General features: G+C 40.0%; 2 protein-coding genes across 27 annotated transcripts in view; both read left to right on the plus strand.

Annotated features, from left to right (window-relative positions):
- LOC141132486 (protocadherin gamma-A4-like) overlaps positions 1–25,869 on the plus strand; it is a 489,967-nt gene that overhangs the window by 274,166 nt on the left and 189,932 nt on the right. Inside the window, exon 1 of one of the 26 annotated variants that reach the window (XM_073620943.1) lies at positions 10,534–11,530. The exons of 22 other annotated variants lie outside the window; for them this stretch is intronic. In XM_073620943.1, coding sequence (XP_073477044.1) covers positions 10,844–11,530 — 687 coding nt within the window. In that variant the 5' untranslated portion in view covers positions 10,534–10,843. 3 more of the 26 variants (XM_073620950.1, XM_073620939.1, XM_073620945.1) reach the window with 3 other exon arrangements.
- LOC141131153 (protocadherin gamma-B5-like) lies at positions 3,141–4,930 on the plus strand. The gene has a single exon (XM_073618199.1). The coding sequence runs from the start codon at positions 3,446–3,448 to the stop codon at positions 4,928–4,930; it is 1,485 nt and encodes a 494-aa protein (XP_073474300.1). The 5' UTR covers positions 3,141–3,445.

The following is a 25,869-nucleotide window of genomic DNA, read 5'->3' on the forward strand; positions in this document are numbered from 1 at the left end:
TGACAACAAGGTCCTATCACACAATTTCCGTCGGAAAATCCGACCGTGTGTACAGGGCATTAGTCCAGCGACAGCACGGCTCTTGATCCCACATTTTCTGATGGGGTTTGGATATTCAGGAATGCCCTTCATATATTCATACTGGTAGACCTTTTGACTATGAATCCTCTTTGATCTGGATGTACAAGTTTTGGAGCGATTTTATTTAACCCATCTGTTAATACTTTGGCTAATATTTTGACGTCTGAGCATAGCAGGGATATTGGTCTATATGATGCTACATCTAACGAGACCTTTCCTTCATTATGTATCACTATAATATTTGCCTCCAACATCGAAACAGGCAGTTCCCCCTCTAATTCCGCTCCTCTTAATGCCCTGAGCAACTCGGGAAGTAGTATTTCCCCATAGTATTTGTATGTCTCCGCTGGGAGTCCGTCTGGCCCAAGAGATTTTTGATTGGCCATCCTGGCCACCGCGTTTAGTAACGCCCTCAAAGTTATTGGGGCTTCTAACTCCTCTCTATCCTCTTGAGTAATGGTCTGAATCTCCACCTTCTCCAAAAATGTATTCATTTCTCCTTCCTCCCCTACCCTCTGAGACTTATACAATTTATTGTAATTAAATGTGTCTACCATCTCTGTCGTGAGAGAGGAGATCTCTCCATTTGTGGTCCTAATTGCCTTTATAGCCGAGGAGGGGGAATTGGCTTTTACTAAGTTGACCAGCATTCGTCCCACAATTTCCCTTCTCCAAAGGAGCACTGCTTCTGAGAGAGACGCCTATTCTTTGCCTTTCTTCTTATTGCGATTCTATACCCTTGTTGTTTATTGAGCCATATTTGTTGTTTTTCCGGGGTTGGGACCTTTACATAGTTGTTTTCTGCTTCTATTACCTCCTTCCTAATACTTTCTTCCCACTCCCTGGAATCTCTCTTAATTTTGGCCACCTGCTGAGTCAGAATCCCTGTAAGAAATGCTTTTAGGGTATCCCAAAGTACTCCAGCTGATACCGTTCCTTTGTTGAACTCTACAAATTCTTTCAATTTTGGTAGGATCTCATCTGTATTCTTCATCAATTCAAATCAAATTGGGATTATTTTCCAAGTCCCCTGGGCTCTTTTTCCTCCTATGCTCAGTGATAGCACCATTGGAAAGTGGTCCGAGACCCCTCTAGGCAGATATTGTATATTTTTCACATTCTGCAGCGCTTCCCCATTTCTGAGAGCCATATCTATCTGGGAGAGTGTGGAATAAGAGCTTGAAAAACAAGAATATTGCTGAACGCTTGGATTTCGCACTCTACACATGTCCATCAGTCCTGCTTCCTCCAGAAAATGGCGCAAAATGACCCTGCCCCATATTTTCCGAACGCATCCCAGGAGGAAATCTATCCATGCTTTTGTCAAGGACCTCATTAAAATCCCCCATTATTATAACCGGAATGTCTTCCTTATCCACCATGAACTCCATGAATCTATACATAACTTCTAATTTAAAAGGCGGAGGGATATATATATTTGCCAAAACATATTGTCTATTCTCCAACAAACAATAGAGGAAAACATATCGACCCATTTCGTCTATACTGGCCTGTCTGCAGGAAAAAGCCACCCCAGTTCTCACCATTATACTCACCCCCTAGAAAAGGAGGAGTATACCGAATGGTATTGATATTTCCTGTTCTTTAATCGTGGCATTGTATGTTTTGTTAAATGTGTTTCCTGCAGACAGGCCAATCCTACTCCGTGTCTCTCCAGTATCGAAAAGACTGCAGCTTTCTTAACCGGGTTACCCAACCCCCTAACATTCCAGGAACCTAACTTAAGTATCTTAGCCTGCATATGCTCTTAATAAAAAAACAATCTATACAAATCACAAAGAAATAATACACACACAAAAATAAATCCAAATACAAATCGTCCATTTCTTGTGTACTAGTGTCCTTATTTCTTTGTGTGCTACAATATGTCCATAGTGTGCTTTCCTTTACTATGGTGTATTTTAATACCTATTTTATTATCTTTCTAATAACCAAATGCCATTTTTCTTCCATCATCATGTTAAGTAATCCTTTACCCCCCCCTTCCCAAACCCTCCATTCCTCCCCCCACCCTCCCCTCCCTCCTCTGATCCCCTCCCCCCTCCTCCCTAACCATAACTTCTTACTTTAATACATTGGTTAAACTTTCACAGTATCACCTGGAAAATAAAAAATTATTGTATTTAATAACTGGTACAACCATTTATTTTGCAGCAATACTCTCCACCAAAAGTCCCCTTTAGTTACTGATCAGACTTGCACAATGGTTAGGAGAACATTTGAACCATTCCACCTTTTCAATTGTGTAGTTCTGTCGTTTTGGGATTTCTTGCAGAACAGCACATTTCAGTTCATGCAAAAGTATTTCAATGGGGTTGAGGTCTGGACTCTAATATGGCTATTACAAATACACACTTTTTTTGTGGTACAGCCAGGTGATCTTTTGCAGGCAGCAGGATTTTCTGAATAGCAGTGGTTTCTTTCATGGTGCCCTCCCATAAATACCATTCTTGTCTAGTGGTTTTGCATGGTGGACAATTGATTTAGCTAGTTAATTGAATTTTCCGAAGCAAAAAAAAGAATAGTAGCTAAACAGTGCAATGCTTTGTCCATCATACATGAAGGCACATTTCTGTTTGTATTAGCAAGAAGGTGTGGTTATCTCTTATAACTTATTGTGTTGCCTGTTACATAGCATTGTTTACAATTCAACCCTTTAGATGATTTTTTACCAGGTATAAATATATGAAGAATGTATGCATGCTGCATTTATCTTTAAATTTAAAACCTAATACTATTTATAAAACAACAATTAAAAATCTAATTAAATTCAGAACTTTGAATTTTAACTGCCTATATTTTACATTGTACCAATGCAAACACTAAAAAAGCATAGCTTGAAGAGTACCTATATGGTTACCTATACCGTTTTTTGGAGTTGTTTAAATTTGAGCAATTTAATTTTTTTTTGTTTTACCAGTCATAATCATAAAAAGAATGTATTATTTTTATTTAAACCTTGATATCTAATTGTATGTTACAAAATTGAATAAAACTGAGTTTTGAAATATAACTGCCTAAAATTTACATCATACCAATGCAACGACTAAAACATAGAAAGATTGCATTGGATTTTATATAAAAAAATATCAGTGTTGCAGTTCCTCACTTACACCTCAGAGCGCCGCTGTTTGCCCAATAAGGAGAAGAATACAGAACTGGAGATCCACTGGTATTTTCATCATTCACACACACTGCAGATCTGCATGAAGAGGCACAGCCATTTTTCTGGATTCTCTCTGAACAGCCTATCTATTTTATTATTTTCACAGAGAAAAAAAAATACCTACTTATTTCTCTCTAGGTTACAAATGCTAAATATCCTGAAGGACACTATTTGAAGATGCTAGGCTTGTTCAAGATGAAGCAATCTTCACAGACATGCAAGGGAATAACATGGCAAGTAATATTTTCCTTCTTTTTTTCCTGGCTGTGTCATTCAGTCTCAGGTCAAATTCATTATTCCATTGTAGAAGAAATGAGAAAAGACTCTGTTATAGCAAATATTGCAGAAGACATTGGATTAGATATTAAACAGCTCTCATCAAGAAATCTGCAAATTATATCACATATATCAGAGAAATATTTGTATGTGAATGTAGATAATGGAAATCTCTATGTGAAGGACAGGATAGATAGAGAGACACTGTGTGGGGCAGAAGCTACCTGCTTCCTAACCTTTGATACTGTAGTTGAAAATCCATTTAATGCTTTTAAAGTGAAAATAGAAATTCAGGATATTAATGACAATCCTCCAGTGTTTTATCCTAAAACGTTCACTATAGAAACTATTGAACTAACATCACCAGGAACAAGATTTGCATTACAAACTGCAGAAGATCTGGATATTGGTATTAATTCAGTACAGACATATAAACTCAGTGACAATTCACATTTTACATTAAGTCAGAAATTTAGCAGTGATGGATTTCAATCTCTTGAGCTTGTGTTAGAGAAAACACTGGATCAAGAAATACAAAGTGTTCATGAACTAATTTTAATAGCTCTGGATGGAGGAAATCCTGTAAGATCTGGAACAGCTGTAATACGAATCATTGTTATTGATGTTAATGATAATTTTCCAATATTTTCTCAGAAGGTGTACAAAGTTAGTGTGAATGAGAATGGTGCAGTAAATACTACTATAATCAATGTAAATGCTACAGACAAAGATGCTGGAACAAATGGACGGATCACTTATTCCTTCAGCAAAACATCAAGAAATGTCCATCCTTCTGGCCTTTTCAGTATTGAACCTAAAAGTGGTGATATTAAAATAAACAGAAAGTTAGATTTTGAAGACACAAGAAATTATGAATTGTCTGTTCAAGCTAAGGATGGAGGAGGACTTATTTCCCATTGTAAGGTATTGATAGATGTCATAGATGAGAATGACAATGCTCCAGAGATATCAATCAAATCCTTATCTTCACCTATTCCTGAGAATTCTGCACCTGGAAAAATGATAGCTGTAATCAGAATCCATGATAAAGATTCAGGAGAAAATGGAGAAGTGGACTGTAAATACCCAGGAGAAATGCCTTTTCATTTAGTTTTGTCATCTAACAGTTTTTATACAATTGTGACCACAAGTTCTATGGATCGAGAGAAAGTGTCTTATTATAATATAACAATTGTAGCCACTGACAGAGGATCTCCTCCACTTTCCAGTCAGAAAACCATCAAACTGGAGATATCAGATGTTAATGACAATCCTCCTTTGTTTATGAAATCTACTTATGTTGCTTATGTACAAGAGAACAATTTACCCGGAGCTTCAATAACGGAAAATTTATATCAAATACTTACCGTAATTTTCCTTTCCTGATGGACTCCATGGCAGCATACGTATGGGTTAATCCCGCCTCTCATACCTCATAGGACCCCACTCCCATAAATCTTTGCTCCTAGCCAGAGGCCGTGTTCCGTAACTTAGCCTACTCCAGCAAATGGGAGGGAACTCCTGCTGCCATGGAGTCCATCAGGAAAGGAAAATTACGGTAAGTATTTGATATAAATTTTCCGTTTTCCTGACAGACTCCATGGCAGCATACGTATGGGAAATGACTAGCCATACACTCCCGGGTGGGAAATTGCTGGTTTAAAGAAAAAAAGGTTTATTTGGCACCGTCAACAGACAAGACATGCAAACCAAAATTAACCGAAGACAAGGAAGCCGGTTCTACACAATAATGCGTCATAAACGTGTTGATCGACGACCAAGAGGCTGCTTTGCAGATCACTTCCGGAGATACATGACGGGAAGCTGCCCATGACGTAGAAACGCTCCTGGTAGAATGAGCGGTTACCGCTTCTGGAGGAGCCAGACCCTTGGCTGCATAGGCCCCTTGTATAGCCTGAACGATCCAAGCTGCAATGACTCTGGAGGAAGCACGCAAACCCTTGTTCTTTCCTTGAAAATAAACAAACAAATAGTCGGATCTTCGGAAAGAGGCAGTGATTTCAAGGTATTGCCTTAAAACTTCTCCCACATCCAAAGGGTGAATGCTAGAGTCCTCAGTCGTCCGGAAAATTGGCAGAACAATCTCCTGATTCTCATGGAATACCGATGTTACCTTAGGATTTGCTCCTAGCATAGGAATCAGGACCACCCGGTCAGGGAAGAAGGTAAGGAATGGTTCTTTACATCCTAGTGAACTGATTTCGGAGACCCTCTTGGCTGATGTTATAGCCACTAGGAATACAGCTTTTAGAGAGAGATCTTTAATAGCTGCTGGATCCACAAGTCGTATTTCCTTTTCAGAAAAGAAATCCAGGACAAGAGGAAGATCCCACTTGGAAAACCTCGGCTTTCTTTGAGGCCTGATCCTTATTGCTCCTCTGAAAAATTGCCTTGTAAGGGGATGTCTGGCCCAGGATATACCTGTGAAGGCAGAGATTGCGGAAACCTGAACCCGTAGAGAACTTACTGATAAGGATAGATCCAGACCTTTTTGTAAGAAACCCAGAATATCCTGAATCCTTGGGTCAATACAGGAACCGTCAGTGGTTGCAACATAATCTGCGAATTTTGACCAAATTCTCTGATAAACTCTATTGGTACCTGGTCTTCTGGCATTTAGTAGAGTTGAAATAGCTGCACTTGGGCATCCTAGGGCTTCCAACCTTTCCCTCTCAAGAACCAAGCCATCAGATGGAGCTGGGATGGGCATGGGTGAAGAGATGCCCCTTGTGATAGGAGATCTGACCTGGATGGGAGAGGAATTGGATTCCGGTAGCTGAGCTGTAATAAGAGGGGGAACCATGGCCTGTTGGGCCAATATGGAACAACTGCCACTATCTCGACTTCTTCCCACCTGAGCCTCGACAGAAAGCGTAGAATGACCGGAACTGGAGGAAAGGCATAAGCCCTGTGGAATCTCCACTGGTCCGTCAGGGCATCCACTCCGAAGGCCTGGGGACAACGACACCTCGTATAGTATTTCCCTATTTTGTAGTTGCAAGGGGATGCAAACAGGTCTACTTCCGGTGTCACTCCCAGGGATAGAATCCAACTGAAGACTTCTGCATGGAGAGACCACTCGTTGTTGTCCAGAGCAAACCTTGAGAGAAAGTCCGCCTGGACATTTTGAGCTCCGGGAAGATAGACAGCCGTCAGATTTGTCAGGTTCGTCTGAGCCCAGGACATGATTGGACCCACTTCCCTCAGTAAGGAGAGACTGCGTGTGCCCCCTTGTCTCTTGATATAGGACACCGCTGTCGTGTTGTCCATCCTTAGGAGGACTGAGGCTCCTGAAGTTAAGTGGAGAAAGGCTCGTAGAGCACAGAAGGCAGCTCGAAGTTCCAGAACATTGGAGACTACACCTCGGGATGGAAAGTCCCACTTGCCTTGGGCTACCTCTGCTAGACAGAGAGCGCCCCAGCCTCTGCTGCTGGCATCCGTTGTCACTGTGATCCAGGAAATGGGTGCTATGGAATGACAGTTGAGGAGGTTCTTCCGCTGTAGCCACCAAGGGAGACTCTCCCGCATGGACGGGGTTATCCGGACCAGATGGTCTCGAGATCCCGGATCCCACTGCTGAAGAAAACCCTTCTGAAAGGGGCGCATCTTCCACTGTGCCCATTTCACCATGGGGGCTGTTGCTACCATGGTGCCGATTATCCTGAGACACTGAGAAGCTCTGAGTAAGGGCGATGACATTGCACGATGAATTCTGTCCCGGATTAACGGGATTTTCTCCAGAGGCAGAGAGATGGTGCTCTCTATCGTGTCGAACTGGGCTCCGAGGAATACCAAAGACTGAGTCGGGTCTAGATGACTTTTCTCCCTGTTTAACAGCCAACCGAACTCCGTCAGAGTAGAAATGACTTGATCTCGGTGCGATAACAGATGCTCTCTGTCCTGTGAAAGCAGGAGTAGATCGTCTAGATAGTGGTGTAATCGGATACCCTTGACCCTGATTAAAGCCACGACAGCCAGTAAGAGCTTCGAAAACACTCGAGGCGATGTTGTAAGCCCGAATGGGAGACATGTAAATTGGAGATGCTTCTGATCTACTGCGAAGCGAAGATACTTCTGGAAGTCCTTTGCAATCGGTACGTGAAAGTAGGCATCTTTCAGGTCTATGGAGACCATCCAATCGCCTGGTTGAATTGTTTGGCGAATTGTTAATAGAGATTCCATCTTGAACTTCTCCTTCTTGATGAAGGAGTTCAGGTGTGTTAGGTCGATGACTGGCCTCCAGGAGCCATTCTTTTTGAGGACCATAAAAAGGGGGGAATACACCCCTTGAAATCTCTCTTCCGAGGGTACCGGGATGGCCACACCTTGAGCTATCAGTGAGTCCGTGTATGATAGAAGAATTTGTTTCTTCTCCTCCAGGTGAGGAAGGACTGTGGAGACAAACTGGTGTAAGGGTGGGCTGCTGAACACCCATGAATGACCTGATGAGACTGTCTTGATTGTCCAGTAATCCCTGATCGAAGCTGCCCAGACGTGCTGAAAAAGGAGTAACCGAGCCCCAACTTGCTCCGCCTGGACAGGCATTATATCAAAAGGACTTGGAAGCCTCCCGTCCACCAGAAGAGGTTGTCTTAGAGGACTTCTGACCAGAAGGCTGATTTCTCCTCCAGTTCTTTCTGAACTCACGACCGGGCTTGTAGCAGCGGGCATCTCTAGAACGCTCTTGATCTTGCCTGGGTTGAGGTCTTCTGTGACCCAAGAGGCGACGGTCCTGGGGTAAGAACCCTGACTTACCCCCTGTAGCACGGGTGATGGCGGAGTCCAGCTTATTCCCGAAGAGGGAAGAACCCTCAAAGGGAATTCTGCACCAGGCCTGTTTAGAGGCAGGATCCGCCACCCATGGGCGTAGCCACAAGGCGCGCTTAGCTGTGACTGAAGAGAGCATGACACGTGCCACTAGGCGAATAATGTCAAGGGATGATTCACCCAAGAAGACTGACGCCAGTTTCAGCTCATGAATCGGTGAGTTTTTAACCAAATCTTCAGAGACACTTGCCAAAGCTGCACCCACATCATCCGACCAGGATTCCATGGCTTTAGACAAAGCTGCAAGGGCTAAGGCTGGTTTACAAGCCATACCTGCCGTGATGTAGATACGTTTAAGATCCGTATCGATTTTTCTCTCTAGACCATCCTTGAATGAGACGGTATCCTCGAGAGGGAGAGTGACATGTCTCACCAACCTCATCAAAGCAGCATCAATGAGCGGAGCCGATTCTAGGTGCTTAACCTCTTCACTCCTGAATGGATACATTTTAGCCACTTTTGAAATCAACGAGTTTTTCCTCTCGACTTTAACCCATTCCTCAGAAATGATTTCTCCGAGTTCCCCCAGGAAGGGAAAATTTGGGCGATCCTTTTTAAGATGTTTGAAGTATTTCCTCTGTTTAGAGGGTGCTTCTACTGGATCTTCCCATTTCAATGCATCCTTCACAGCCTTGACCAACCGTGGTACCAGGGAAAAATCAAAACCCACTCCAGGATCGTCCATCTCAACCTCACTCTCCGAGGATTCACTCAAAGAGGGACTACGTCTGGAGGGTCCAGGAGCCCCAAGGTCGTCCCTACCGGGAGCCAATGTAGGAGCAGAGGGAGCAATAGTTGTGCGGATGGGATCCGTTCTGATCAGAGATTCCTGAACCACTTTCCGGACCAGGGCCTCTACCTGCTGGTCTTCTGCTTCCCTTTCTTTTGCAGCTTGGGAAAAACATAGCTCACAGAGGGATTTACCCTCTGGGACCTGAGCTTTACATCCCCAGCAAGCTCTTTTCTCAGAGCGACTGGAATGGCGGTAGGAATGACGCCCGGACGTGGACTTGGGCTCTTCGCTATGACGCCTAGAAGCTGAACTAGGGCGTCTGGAACTAGATGAAGATTGTTGGTGATGTGATCTGGAACGATCCGTATCTTCGCGTGCTGAGGACCTATGTTCAGACCTAGAAGGGCTGAGCAAGAAAAGGAAAGAAAAATAGAATCCATAGAAAAGCAACCCAAAAGAAAAAAATACAAGCAGAAGGAAAGGTAAATTTCCTACCTGCAGCGCAAGGGTTGGCCACTGGGGGGCTGTGACACGTCCATAGTAGAAACCTATACCTGTAGTGAAAATCCATAATCAGCCAAGGAAACACTAACAGAGGACACAGGAGAGCTGGACAGCCAGCAGCATAGCTTCCTACCTTGGCAGATACAAATCACTGCACCGGGAAGCCGCTGTATCATCTGCAGATCATCCCAAGTAATAGCTGTATTTTGACAGCTATTTAAACTTGGCGCCGATGATGACGTCACCACGCCCCCCAGCGTCATCCAGCGGAACTCGCGCGCATGCGCGATCGCCGTTCTATCCCCGGAACTGCGCGTGCGCGAACCAAGCCTCGTTTTCAGACGAGGCTGGCCGCTGCGCAGAACCCGGAAGTACCCGGCGGACTGAGACGCAGATGCGCTCCAGCCGCCATAACAGGAGAATACAGGAAGACAAACAAACACACACAGACACTGCTGCCATAAAAATATGCAAGGCAAAGGCTGTATACGATACCACCCAGCACGATCCTGGTCCATCCTGGTTGGGAACGACCATCCATTGCACGACCGGGCTTTCAGTAAGGGGGGCCTCCTGCTAATAGCAAGGACGTTTGGCCCAATGCCGCTTGCCTGCCAATGGCGAGGATAGAAGCTCTTCATGGCATCGCATGTATAGCCCGTCTCCACCCTGCTAATAGCCGGGAATGCTGGACTCCAGAACCGCCATCAGGACAATCGTGCACGCCAGGACCGAACCGTAGATAAATTCATAAGGTAAGATACACCTTGGTCCTAGGAGGAGGACAAAAAAGGAACACGGCCTCTGGCTAGGAGCAAAGATTTATGGGAGTGGGGTCCTATGAGGTATGAGAGGCGGGATTAACCCATACGTATGCTGCCATGGAGTCTGTCAGGAAATACAGTATACAGGCTTCTGATGATGATGCTGGAGACAATGCTAAAATTGTTTATTCCATTTCTAATAAAAATACAGAAGATCTTCCTATTTCTTCCTATTTTTCTCTTAATATTGAGACTGGAGTTATCTATGCGCAGAGATCCTTTGATTATGAGCAACACAAAGAATTTATAATAGAAGTAACAGCTAAGGACAATGGACACCCATCTCTGAGTAGCAACACAACAATAACTATCAAAGTCATAGATCAGAACGATAATGCACCAAAACTCTTATACCCATCCCCAGACAGTGGAGCATCAGTGGGGTTTGAGATGGTCCCTTTTGGTGCTGAGCCTGGATCATTAATAACAAAGGTGGTTGCAGTGGATGCAGACTCTGGACATAATGCTTGGATCTCTTATCATTTTGCACAAGTAGCTGAGCCATCTTACTTCACCATTGATGAATATACAGGTGAAATTCGAACACAACATGTTTTTCAAGAGAAGGATACTCTGAATCACAAGGTTGTGGTGATTGTAAAGGATAATGGGATCCTATCTCTCTCCGCTACAGTTACCATCACTCTGGTTGTTGCAAATGATTTCCAACAAGTAGTCCCTAAATTTGTCAGTCACTTCACTGATGAAGATTATCAATCCAGCTTGCAGCTGTACTTGATAATTGCTCTAGCAGTAATCTCTCTGTTGTTTACTATAACTGTTATGTTGGCTGTATTATCTAAATGCAGAAAGTCTAAACCATTCCCAGTATATGGGCCGGACAGTTCAAATTTATATCCTCAAGTCAATCCCAGGATGCTGTCTCAATATGCCAGTGGTACACTAACACTTCCCTACTCTTACAACGTTTGTGTGGCTTTGGATTCTGGGGAAAGTGACTTTACATACATGAAAACTAATCAAAATGTCCCTGTGGATAATCTAATTGATGCTGATGATTCAGGTCTTGGAAAGGAAAGTTTAAAGGAGTCTTTGTCAACCAGCAGTCAAATCCAGGTGAGCTTTTGAAAACGTAAAGCACTGTCCATTTTTATCCCCTAAAAGCCTCACATTTTATAACACTCTAGATAAATTACAATAAATCTATACTTTGTCTCACCTGTCACGATTGAGATAGATGATCTAACAATTACCTAACAAATTATCTTGGTATAAGAAAAATTGTTTGTAAATAACAAAGGTTAAAAAAGAAAAGATTTACTGAGTATTAAGGGGGAAAGAGAGGCTTTTGAACAAAATGTGGGGCCTAAGGCAAGTAGAAGGTAGATCTTAAAGTGTATCTGTAGCCAAAATGTAAAATAAGTCTGTGCATAGTTAATCTCTTTGCTATTTCGTAACGATTCCCTGTTTATCCTGCCCAATATCTCTTTTTTTTTTTTTAATCAAATACTTTTTTTTTATTTTTTGTTGCAAAAAAATATAACAAATTAGTCCATATCATATCATATCGTAAAGTAAAAAATCAAATAAAAAACAAACAAAAACATAAACCAAGCATACTTTGTACCTCTCGGGGTGACTTAGCATATAATTAATATAACATACTAGAATTATAAATACACTCTGCACAACAGTCTGAGTTCCCCCAGTGTAATGCCCTGTACACATGGTCGGATTTTCCAACGGAAAATGTGTGATAGGACCTTGTTGTCGGAAATTCCGACCGTGTGTGGGCTCCATCACACATTTTCCATCGGATTTTCCAACACATAAAGTTTGAGAGCAGGCTATAAAATTTTCCGACAACAAAATCCGTTGTCGGAATTTCCGATCGTGTGTACACAAATCCGACGCACAAAGTGCCACGCATGCTCAGAATAAATAAAGAGATGAAAGCTATTGGCTACTGCCCCGTTTATAGTGTTTTACGTGTTTTACGTCACCGCGTTCAGAATGATCGGATTTTCCGACAACTTTGTGTGACCGTGTGTATACAAGACAAGTTTGAGCCAACATCTGTCGGAAAAAATCCTAGGATTTTGTTGTCGGAATGTCCGATCAATGTCCAACCGTGTGTACGGGGCATTAGTCATCAAATTGTAGCCATTTCCTCCAAACAGCCACAAATTATCTTTCTTTTACACCCTCTATGCCTCTCTCTTCTACCACTACTCCTTACTCCTATCTATCTCCTCTACCTTCACTCCTCTCTAATAGAAAGACCATCATATAGTTCATTAGTAGGTTTTATCCAATGTAACCATATTTTATTAAATCTTTGTGGTGTACCTCTATGTTTGTATGTTATTTTTTCTTTTAAGTATATAATTGAGTTTCTCAACCCATTGTTTATGGGTTGGGGAATCAATAGATGTCCATTTTTGTAGAATAACTTTACGTGCTAAGTATAGGGATATTATCCACATAGTATGCATTTCTATTGGTAATGCTCCATCAGGTATAATACCCAATAGAGCCAGTTTGGGCGTCCTTATTATCTCAGTTGAGCATACTAGGTTTAAGGTTATAAAAACTTTTTCCCAATAACGATAAAGCTTTGGACATCGCCAAAGCATACGGATAAGGGAACCATTGAATAGAGAGCATCGCAGGCATAATGGTGTTATATATTTTCACCAAGCATAAAGTTTTTGTGGAGTGTAATGAAACCTATGTATAATAAAAAGCTAAGATAGCATTTTAGACTGCGAGAGAGATGTCCTAGGAAGTGTTTCAAGAGCACGTGTCCAGTCCTCCTCATCTAAACCCTCTATATCTTCTTGCCACCGAGCAAAGCTATTTTTGTGTTTTTCAGTATTCTCCATTATTTGTAATTAGCATAAAGATCTCCTATTAATCCTGTTTTCATACATGCAGCTGAGGTTGCCTTTGTTAATATTTTAGAATGTTCAAACTGTAATTGGCTTTTTGAGCTTTGAGTTTGTAATGCATGACGTATTCGAAGATATTGATAAAAGTCTTTATTTGTTAGCTGATACCGATCTTTCAATATATTAAAAGGAAGTAAAACGTCCCCTTCATATAGCTGATACAGGAATATTATGCCCACCTTTTTCCAGTCTAAATATTCTGATAATTTATTTAATTCATAGAGGCAGTAATTATCCCATATGGGCATCTGTTTCGTATAGCCCTTATGTTGAGTAATATTTCGTACTGCTTCCCATACTCTATGAATCAAATGGAATGTAGGGAACCTTTTTTATTATAGAAATGGTGTGCTACTATTAATTGAACTAAAATGTAATTTCTAAATTGGGATGATATTATCTTCTGTATAGGATCCTCCATGTCCACTGCCTCCCAACCATGCCAATGTTGTAATTGTGAAGCAATAAAGTATAATCTTACATTAGGTATCGCAATTCCCCCTTTATCAGTTGGCTGTTGTAATATTTCAAGTCTAATCCTGGGTTTTCTTCCCCTCCACACAAAGTCTCTCAAGACAGCGTCAATGGTCTTAAATAATCATAGCGTCAACCACATGGGGCAATTATGCAATAGGTATGACATCTGTGGCATCCACACTATCTTCACTAAATTTTCCCTCCCCACCATAGATATTGGGAGTTTACTCAATATTTTACTCTGTTTTCTAAATTTAACAATAAGAGGAAGTATATTCCTAGCTATATTATCTATAACATTCGGTGTAATTACCACTCCCAAGTATTTAAATGATGTGACTAGGGCCATGCGCTGAGTCTGGCGCAAATATCCCGTACCCTGAAGAGTCCACAAGCATTATTACAGATTTGTCCCAAATAATATTGATTCCTGAGAAGGATCCATATAGATTTATTAAGGACATAACTGCAGATATGGATGGACCCATATCTTCCAGAAACACAAGGGTATCATCCGCATAGAGTGCTATCTTGTCTTCACCTGTAGATCTGCGGAATCCCACAATATCCACAGATGAACGAATAGCCTCAGCCAATGGTTCGATGACCTGAGCAAAGAGCAGGGGGGATAAAGGACATCCCTGCCTCGTCCCTCTGGTCAACGAGAAAGGGGACGATACACATCTGTTCACCTGTACCCATGCTCTTGGGGAGTCATATAAAAGCTGTATCCATTTAATAAATCTAGGACCAAACCGTATAGTTTTAAGCAATTCCACAGGAAAACCCACTCTATACTATCAAATTCTTTAGTCGCATCAAGTGACATTATAGCTCTATTTCCCATATTATCTGTTGGGAGTTGTAAATTCAAGAATAACCGTCTAACATTATTATCTGTAGATCTATTGGGGAAAAAGCCTGATTGATCACGGTGGATCAATTTGGATATAAATATCTCTATGATAATATAACTATGATATGTTATTTACATGCAAATGTATAGTGCCCCAGCATTGTCAGCCCCTGAGGCTTCCACAGATAATTGCAGCTTGATGTAGCACAGTGGAAGCTTCTGCTTTAGCAATGTGACTGGGTCTCTTTAACCACAGGGAAACTTGTAATATGATGACAGGCTTAACACAGCAGCTGTAATGTTCATATTTTTATGAGAATTCTATGGTTATCGACTAAGGTGAAGAACCACAGTGTGGGCTTCACCAGTTTTTGTCGAGTAAATGGACAAGTGTTGGTGGCTCGACCCTTGTTTTATGAAGCATGGATTTAGAGTTTTACTACACGTCCTTCAAAATGGGCCCAGCTAATTTGCAGGGTCAATTGTTTTCATTCTGTTATGCACATTGATATATTGATTTAATAAAATTGTCTAAGCAAATTAAAGGCAGATATTAAATGTAGCACTTGATATAATGGTAGGTATTTTATTGATTTTTGTAAGATAAATAAATACTTCTTCTGACCAATAAATGTAATTCAGGCTCTTATAATAGTATTTAGGTATAATTTTTTTTTCAGCAATTGCAAATAGTAAATAAATATTTGAGTACTGTAAAATGCATGTAAAATTGAATTAAGCAAATAGACATACCAACTAAGATTTGTGACTTTGGTATGTTTGATCTTAACTTTGAATACTCAAGATGTTATAACTATTTAGATATGTGGAGCAAGTATGCGGAATAAGGAATATTATATATTGTGTTTTCAGTTTTTCATTACAAGCATGTGTATTATTATGCTTGGTAATGTGCCTAGTATAGTTGCTGCCTATCTCTCTATCTATCAACATAAAAATCTTTTGAACTTACCAGATTTCTGCACAACAGTCTTATAAAATGCTTCCTGATCTATTATATCTTTATTCACAGCCTGATTTGTAAAAGATGATGGGTCGTATTTTGTAACTGATAGAATCATTTTTAGCAGCAATAGTTCCTGCAAAAAGTTCCCTTTAGCTACTGATCCGACTTGCACAGTGGTTGGGAGAACATTTAAACCATTCCTACCTAAAACTGTTTTTAGTATTTCTTGCAAAAGAGATCTCTTCAGGTTGCGCACAAGTATCTCAGTGCAGTTGAGGTCTGGACTTTAACATGGTCTTTCCAAATACACTTTTTTTATAGTACATCCAGATCTTTTGCAGGCAGCTGAATTTTCTGAAGAGCAGTGATTTCTTGGTGCCATAAATACTATTCTTGTTTAGTGGTTTCACATGTATATAATTTGTTCACCATACATGAAGATGTATTTATGTTTGTATTAGCAAGGACATTAAGTTATGTAGCAAGGTCTTGTACCTCTTTTGGTCTAATGAGAACCTCCAAGGCCCAAGATAGCTGACATCCTTCAATATGTGGTGGGTTGTGAGGCATAGTGGGTGCAAAGATGGTGAAAGTCATTGGGCGCCAGACACTTCTTGGATGTAAAAGAGGTTTTATTTCTTTTGACAGTCCTTTTTATATATTTTGGGGGAAGCTCAATTGGCAGACTCTGAGACTTCAATATGAGGACAGCCATACAGGGAAATGCCCCAGCAAGGCGTAACTTCTGCACGTGCAGGATTGCTGTCTCCTATGGTAACAGTACTTTAACAGTTCCTAACTCAACGTTTTAGTTCTTTCAGATTCACTACAACTGCTCCTTGTAGTTCTTCAATACTGAGCTCCTGGTCTCTCACTAGACCCACTGATTCACTGACTATGAATCCCTTGAGCTCCTCCAAGGGTTGCGGTGGTATGCCCTCAAGTGTCTCCCCTGCTTCTCTGCTGGGTCCCTAGATTGGCACTCCAGATACTCTTCAAGCTTCACCCCTGCTAACTGGCTCGGTCCCTGGCTTGACACACAAAGTTGCTCGGCAAGCATCTCCTCCACTGGTTGGGTCCCTGACTTGATCACTGCCTGAAGTTTCCCAGTTCTCCACCGTGCCCTTCGGTGAGAATATGATTCCAGTACTTGCTTCAGTTACTCACTGTGGTCCCTGGAAAAGGTGATTGGTGATTGATCCCTTCGTGGCGACAGCTTCCCTTCTACCTCCAACCACTGACAGGTTCTCCGGCCGAAAGAACTGTCACTTTTGGTTGGACTGCAAGCCACAGTCCCAACCCTGCACTGCTCTCTTACTTCTGGATAGGCCCTTACACAGCCTGGCAGCCAGATGCCCCCAGAATAGGCCAAATCTCCGGCCTACCAGCCCGGGGCAGGTGACACACGTCCACCCAGACGGCAGTCCGGGTGGCACAGAACACAGATCACCTGACCTCACCCGAATATATAGGCTGTCTCAGCAGGCCAAGGGACTAAAAAAAATACCCTGCCCATTGGCTGGGACACCCACATACCTATAACCTGACCTCTAGTACCACCAAGTACCCGGCCACCTAGTTTTAGAAGAGAAAAGTGCAACAAGGCCAAGCTTAGGGAGAAATCAATAGATTCCTATCAATCGACCAAGATAACTACTCTTGGCAAGTAAATTTGTGAGGAGCTCCCTGACTAAACTCCAGGGTGCTACAGGTATATAATGTAAATGATTATGTTGGTAAAAAAGTGTGCTTTGTATTTTTTTGTTTATTTCTTCCTTTGCAGAAGATAGTTAGGCTAACCTTTTTAAAATGGGGTGCCTTCAGGTTTCTTGAAAGATGCCTTGGCAAAACTGCCTAAAAATTGCCCCAAATTGTATACAAGCCAGCAGGTGGATCATGTCTGTCTTTTAGTTACACAAAGCCACGGGTTTTCATTATGCACTATTACAACCAATATCGGTTCTTAAGAAGGACGTTGGGTGCCTGCACAACATCCTTGTTTGTCCTCCCATGCCTGGGGTCACATTAGCTGAGTGAGAGAGAGAAACTGAGGGAGAAGAGAAACAGTACTAATCAGTACCAATGTACAAATATGTGTTTGCTTTGGAAGAATAAATCACCTCTCAAGTTGGGTGTCCGACTGTGTGGATGTTGCTGCATTATGTAAAACTATTAGTTTTGTTTTTTTACATTTTAGAATGTCGTGCATCATTTTAAAGGGTGCCTTAACTAAAGAAAAAAAGTTGAGAAACACTGCTTTAGGCAATGGTTATTGGGACATACAGTATATACAATTAACCCAGTAGAAAATAAGAAATAACCTATTGGTAATATGGGAGTGCTTGTGACAGAATGCCTCACCTATTTGTATGTGCAGTGCAAATGTGCCTATCTCAAAGCACTGCACTGATTACTTTTTTGATTTTCTTTAAAAGAACTTGATTGAGTGGACTTGTAACAGAATGTCTCACCTACTTGGTATTCAAAGCAACACCTAACCTGAACCAGAAAAGCAATCCATGTATAGTATTGTCTCAATCTCTGTACCTCACCAGCAAAGGGCATAGTGGTTCTTTTCTGCAAGTGGGATGCCTTAGGAGTAATTTTTTACTAATTAAGTACAAAGTATCAGTGGGGTATATTCAGTTAATACTGGAAAGTAAAAAATGCAGCTAAACATGATTTTACTCTATGAAACGTACTGGTTTTAAAGCAATAACTAATTACTGATGTTTAGATTCAAACTACTGATAAAAGCTACTTGCTTTTAACTCCTGCTATATATTCTTATTATACAATCTGTTAAACATGTGCCCAGATGTACTAGAAATAAATCCTATAGGCTGTACATTGTAGTATCAGAAAACGTACTAATAGGAAAACACAGTATACCTGATTGTTGAATGATGTGCTAATAAAGAGTAGAAAAAAGTGTACATCTAAACTGCATAATGAATAAACAAATAAATATATGTAACAAGTCTTAGATTTGCCAGACTTAAAAAAGGAAACCAATTTTAAAGCTTAATACCAGGCTAAAGTTTCTCAGATACAGTGCAGAAAGCTTAGACCTCTGCCAGGTTTGTATTGCGGTCTGTCTCCCCATCAGGTAGATTTTAATTAACTCTCTATCCTGGTTTCTACACAGCAAGTGAAAACAATCTCCTCAAATGGGACACATACAGCAAGGAAAACCTGGCAAGCAGATTTAAGAATTCTTAAATATAAAATGGTTGTAAACCTCTGACAGGAAAAATGAACAAAGCAAGTCCTTCTACAGGGTTTGCTTGCCTTAATCCAAAGCACAGAGTGTGATTTCTGTCTGATGTCAAATTCCCCTGTGTCACTGTTTACCAGACTTCCTGGCCCCAAACAATCACAGGAGGAGGCCTACAGCACACAATCTGTGATTGGCAAACTCAGCTGTGCATGTTTCCCTATGAGACTGTGTAGAGGGAAGTATATCCATTACTTACACTCAGCTCTTAAATTACACCCATCTCTTCTGTCTGAGCTTTGCGGTGTGTGACATCAGATCCCCACCCCCTGCTTCTGGAAGCTCAGATATGCTGTGTTCATTCTGGACTTTGAACGGCTGTAGAGGAGAGAGGGCTGCGATAAACATGTTCAACCTATGTAGGGGGCATTACCTGGGGCTAGTCAATTCACTGGGTAAATGCAATGGTTTACAACCACTTTAATAAAGAAATGTGATTTTATTTTATTGTGTGTCCCCTGTTAATGCATTATCACCCTCTCCTAGTGGCCACACAGAAAGTAAAGTAAGATGTCCTCAATGTGGACAAAGGCAACAATAAAAATCTCACTTTTCTCCAATCTGTTGAAAGCTAATAACAAAAGTTTTGGTTGGAGTCGGGCTTCAATAAAAGTGCTTTTGAAAAGTATTTTATGGTTACCTACATCGTTTTTTTGGAGTTGTTAAAATTTGAGCAATTTAGATTTTTTTTGTTTTACCAGTCATAATCATAAAAAGAATGTATTCTTTTTATTTAAACTTTGATACCTAATTGTATGTTACAAAATTGAATAAAACTGAGTTTTGAAATATAACTGCCTAAAATTTACATCATACCAATGCAACGACTAAAACATAGAAAGATTGCATTGGATTTTATATAAAAAATATCAGTGTTGCAGTTCCTCACTTACACCTCAGAGCGCCGCTGTTTGACCAATAAGGAGAAGAATACAGAACTGGAGATCCACTGGTATTTTCATCATTCACACACACTGCAGATCTGCATGAAGAAGCACAGCCATTTCTGGATTCTCTTTAAACAAGACTACTTATTTTATTATTTTCACTCTTTTTTTCTGTGTGGATTACAAATGCTGAATATCCTAAAGAACACATTTGGAAGATGCTGAACATGGATGAGGTGAGCCACCATTCACAAGCATACAAAGGAATAGCATGGCAAGTAATATTTACTTTTTTATTTTCCTGGCTGTGTCATACAGCCTCAGGTCAGAAACATTATTCCATTGTAGAAGAAATGAGAAAAGACTCTGTTATAGCAAATATTGCAAAAGACCTGGGATTAGATATTAAACAGCTCCCACCAAGAAATCTTCAAATGATATCACATATATCAGATAAATACTTGTATGTGAATGTAGATAATGGAAATCTCTATGTGAAGGACAGGATCGATAGGGAAACACTGTGTGGGGCAGCACCTACCTGCTTCCTAACCTTTGATGCTGTGGTTGAAAATCCTTTTAATATTTTTAAAGTGAAAATAGAAATTCAGGATATTAATGACAATCCCCCAGTGTTTTATCCAGAGACTTTCAATATAGAAACTATTGAACTAACATCACCAGGAACAAGATTTGCTTTACAAAATGCAGAAGATCTGGATATCGGTATTAATTCAGTACAGACATATAAACTCAGTGACAATTCACATTTTACACTAAGTCAGAAGATTAGCAGTGATGGATTTCAATCACTTGAGCTTGTGTTGGAGAAATCACTGGATCAAGAATTCCAAAATGTTCATGAACTGATTTTAACAGCTCTGGATGGAGGAAATCCTGTCAGATCTGGAACTGCTGTAATACGAATCATTGTTATTGATGTTAATGATAATTTTCCAATATTTTCTCAAAAGGTGTACAAAGTTAGTGTGAGTGAGAATAGTGCAGTAAATACTACTATAATCAATGTAAATGCTACTGACAGAGATGCTGGTACAAATGGGCAAATCACATATTCCTTCAGCAAAACATCAGGAAATGTACACCCTTCTGGTTTTTTTAGTATTCATCCCAAAAGTGGTGACATTAATATCAATCAAAAGATAGATTTTGAGGAGACAATAAACTATGAACTGTCTATTCAAGCAAAAGATGGAGGAGGACTGGTTTCCCATTGTAAGGTTTTGATAGAAGTGATAGATGAGAATGATAATGCTCCAGAGATATTCATCACTTCATTATTCTCCCCTATTCCTGAAAATTCTACATCTGGAAAAATGATAGCTCTAATCAGAGTCCATGATAAAGATTCAGGAGAAAGTGGAGAGGTAGAATGTAAGCTCAGGAAAGCAGAGGTAATGCCTTTTATTTTAGTTTTGTCTTCTAGCAGTGTGTATACAATTGTGACAACAGGTCCTATGGATAGAGAGAAAGTATCTAATTATAACATACAAATTGTAGCTACTGACAGAGGATCTCCTCCACTTTCCAGTGAGAAATCCATTAAACTGGAAATTTCGGATGTTAATGATAATCCCCCACTATTTATGCAATCTATTTATGTTGGTTATGTACCAGAGAACAATTTACCAGGAGCCTCACTATACAGTATAAAAGCAAATGATCCTGATATTGGAGACAATGCTAAAATTACTTACTCAATTACAAGTAAAAATACAGAAGATCTTCATATGAGTTCTTATGTATCTCTTAATATAGAGACTGGCGTTATCTATGCCCAGAGATCCTTTGATTATGAGCAACACAAGGAATTTATAATAGAAATAACAGCTAAGGACAATGGAAACCCATCTCTGAGCAGCAACACAACAATAACTATCAAAGTAATAGATCAAAATGATAATGCACCAAAACTCCTATACCCAGCCCCAGACAGTGGCGCATCGGCGGGGTTTGAGATGGTCCCTTTTGGTGCTGAACCTGGATCAATGATAACAAAGGTGGTTGCAGTGGATGCAGACTCTGGACATAATGCTTGGCTCTCTTATCATTTTGTACAAGTAGCTGAGCCATCTTACTTCACAATTGATGAACATACAGGTGAAATTCGAACACAACATGTTTTTCAAGAGAAGGATACACTGAATCACAAGGTTGTGGTGATGGTAAGGGACAATGGTATCCCATCTTTCTCTGCTACAGTTACCATCACTGTTGTTGTTGCAGATAATTTCCAACAAGTAGTCCCTAAATTTGTCAGTCATTTCACTGATGAAGACTCTCAATCCAATCTGCAGCTGTACTTGGTAATTGCCCTAGCAGTTATTTCTTTGCTATTTATCATAACAGTCATTTTGGCTGTTTTATCTAAATGTAGGAAGTCAAAACCATTCCCAGTATATGGGCCGGTCAGTTCAAATTTATATCCTCAAATTGATCCTAGGATGTTGTCTCAATATGCCAGTGGAACACTAACACTTCCCTACTCTTACAATGTTTGTGTGGCTTTGGATTCTGGAGAAAGTGACTTTACATACATGAAAACTAATCAAAATGTCCCTGTGGATAATCTGATTGATGCTGATGATTCAGGTTTTGGACATGAAAGTTTAAGGGAGGCTTTGCCAACCAACGGTCAAAATCAGGTGAGTTTTTGAAAATTATAAGCATCTTGTTTTTCCTTAGGAAACTTACATTTTCACTCTCGATAAGGGCAAAAAATGTATAGCTAGTCTCATTTGTCAAATTTGGGATAGGTAATCCACCAGTTACCTAACAAATGGTGCGGTGTAAGAAAAATTAATTATAAATAACAAGGCTGGAAAAGTAACAGTTTACTGAGGATTAAGGGGGAAATAGAGGCTTGTGAACAAAAGTGTATCTGCAGTAAAAGATGAAAATAAGTGTGTGCATAGTTAATTCCTTTGCTATTTCATAACAATTACCTGTTTATCCTGTTCATTCAGACATGTCCAGGGTTGGGTCAACAACATTATGTTATTCCATGCAAATGTATAGTGCTCTAGTGTTGTAGGCACCCAAAGCTTCCATAGATAACTGCAGTATGATGGAGCACAATGAAAGCTTCAAGCACACTGACAGGAGTTTTGTATTTTGCCTGCAAAAGCAGCTTAATGTTATTATGCCCATGCACATTAGGACAATTAGAGGCAAATTTTAAGCTCAACGTTTAAAGGCAGTTAAAAAAAACCTTCTGGTTTGCGTTTCTGATTGGAGCTTTCTGGCAGAAAAAACACAAAGCTCTCCTAAATGCGCCTAAACTGTGTACAAAAAATGCTCTATATAAGCTTTTCTTTCTGCCAAGAGAACTGGTGATTTTTAAGGGTAGTGTGCAGTGAGCCTAATTGTATTTAGGTGTAGTTTCTTTTTTTGTACAAATACTAAATAAAAATGTGCTTATGGTACAATGCATTGAAAACAGAATAAGGCAAAAAGACATGCCAACCAAGATTAACCACTTCAGCCCTGGAAGGATTTACCCCCTTCCTGACCAAGCCCTTTTTTGTGTTACGGCACTGCGTCGCTTTAACTGACAATTGCGCAGTCGTGCAACGTTATACCCTAACAAAATTGACGTCCTTTTTTCCCCACAAATAGAGCTTTCTTTTAGTGGTATTTGATCACCTCTGCGGTTTTTATTTTTTGCGCTATAAACAAAAAATGAGTGAACATTTTGAAAAAAAAGCAATATTTTTTACATTTTGCTATAGTAAATATCCCCAAAAAATATATAAAAAAAAATTCTTCCTCAGTTTAGGCCGGTATGTATTCTTCTACATATTTTTGGTAAATAAAAATTGCAATAAGCGTATATTGATTGGTTTGCGCAAAAGCTATCGCGTCTACAAAATAGGGGATGGATTTATGCCATTTTTATTATTATTTTATTTGTATTAGTAATGGCGGCGATCTGCGATTTTTATCATGACTACGACATTGGCAGTGGACAGATCGGACACTTTTGACACTATTTTGGGACAATTGGCATTTATACAGCAATCAGTGCTATAAAAATGCACTGATTACTGTGTAAATGTCACTGGCAGGGAAGGGGTTAAACACTAGGGGGCAATCAAGGTGCTAAGAGTGTTCCCTGGACGTGTTCTAACTGTAGGGGGGATGGGCTCACTAGAACATGACAGAGATCACTGCTCCCAATCACTGGGAGCAGTAGATCCCTGCCATGTTGCTAGGCAGAACAGGGAAATGCCTTGTTTACATAGGCATCTCCCCATTCTGCCTCTCCGTGCCATGATCGCGAGCCATCGGTGGATATCGAGTTTGCGGGACCCGCGGGCACGCTCCTGTGCTTGCCACCGATGACGCAGCGAAGTACGGGTTTGTTGTTTTGCGCACCTGTGCCACTTTGCCGACGTATATCGGTGTGAGCCGGTCGGAAAGTGGTTAATAAGTTAGGTATGTTTGACCATAATTCTGGATACTCAGGGTACTATGACTATTTAGATATGTGAAGGAAGTATGTGGAATAAGGTTATTATATTATGTGATTTAAATTTTTTTCATATTTCATTTTTTTACAAGCAAGTGTATTATTACCTCTGGTAACGTGTAGGATAGTTGCTGTACATCTATGTATCTATCAATCTATCTATCTATCTATCTATCTATCTATCTATCTATGAGCTTAGAGTTCTCTGTAGATGACTGAGCACAGAAGTATTGAAAACATTAATGGTTTATCTAAATACTACACCATGAGAATTTTTCTTCTTTTCTTTTGATCTTTGACGGATGTTTTTGAGCGATACAAGGAAGGTCTTTTTTCTGAGGTCAGGTGATTCCCTTGCCATATGAAGTACACACAGAGCTTGTTTGACCATCTGTTATAGGTGGTCTTATCTTCTGGTAAGGTGTGTTTATTCACAAGAGCACAGTGGAGGTTTTTCTATTATCACTTCACTTCAAGGGATTTTTACCTTTTTCAGAGGATTCCCTTTTTTTAAAAAACTTTACATTATACTTTTGTGGACTTGCAATTAACTTTGTTCGTTTTCTAGTAATTTTTTTTATTTATTTTTTTCACATGAGAATTGATTTCATTATATTTATGTGTTTATGTCTATATGAATTTGTTTGTAATTCATTTGCACTCTTTAAAAACTATTGAATTTTGGGATGGTATCAAGGCCTATGCTGCTGGCAGCTATCTTCACTATTTTTACACCAGCGCAGCGTTCTTCCCCTATTTTTATAACAGATAAATTATTGTGTTGGTGAAAAAAAAGTCTACTTGGTGTTCAAAGTAACACCTAACCTGAACCAGAAAAGCTATCTATGGATAGTGCTGTTTCAGTTGATGTACCTCATCAGCAAAGGGGCTAGTGGTTCTTGTCAGTAGGTGGGGTGCCACAGGAGTAACTTTACATGAGTACATATTATTGGAATGATTACCGCCCAGAAAAAAATGCAACTGAACATGACTCTACTCAGAAGCATGTATGAAATGTATTGGTTTTAAAGTAATATTAAATTACCAATGTTTAGGTTCAAAATACTGATAGAATGTATTTGTTTTTAACACCTGCTATAATTTTCTAGTATACAAACTGTTAAGCATGAACCTAGTTGTACTACAATACAATCATATAGACTGCACATCATAAGATACCTGATTGTTCGATAAAGTGTTAATAGGAAAGTATAAAAAAAGTGTAAAACAAATCTGCATCATTAATGAACTCGAACATACATGTAACAAGGCTTTTATTTTTTTAATAGAAAAATAGAAATACATTAACATCCTTTCCTAGTGACTACGCGGGAAGTGAATAAAAATGTCCTCAATGGGAACAAAGGCAGCAATTAATATCCCATTTTTTCTGAAACTAATAAAAGCTAACAAAAATGTTTTATGGTTAATCTGCTACTTTTACATAGCATTTAAATTGAATTGTTCGCAATTCAGCCCTTTAGATAATTCCTGTAGTGGCATAAGCATGCAAATATTATATGCATGCTACATTTATAATTTTTTTTT

This window comes from Aquarana catesbeiana, linkage group LG03 (assembly GCF_042186555.1).
Source record: "Aquarana catesbeiana isolate 2022-GZ linkage group LG03, ASM4218655v1, whole genome shotgun sequence".
Taxonomy (NCBI): domain Eukaryota; kingdom Metazoa; phylum Chordata; class Amphibia; order Anura; family Ranidae; genus Aquarana; species Aquarana catesbeiana.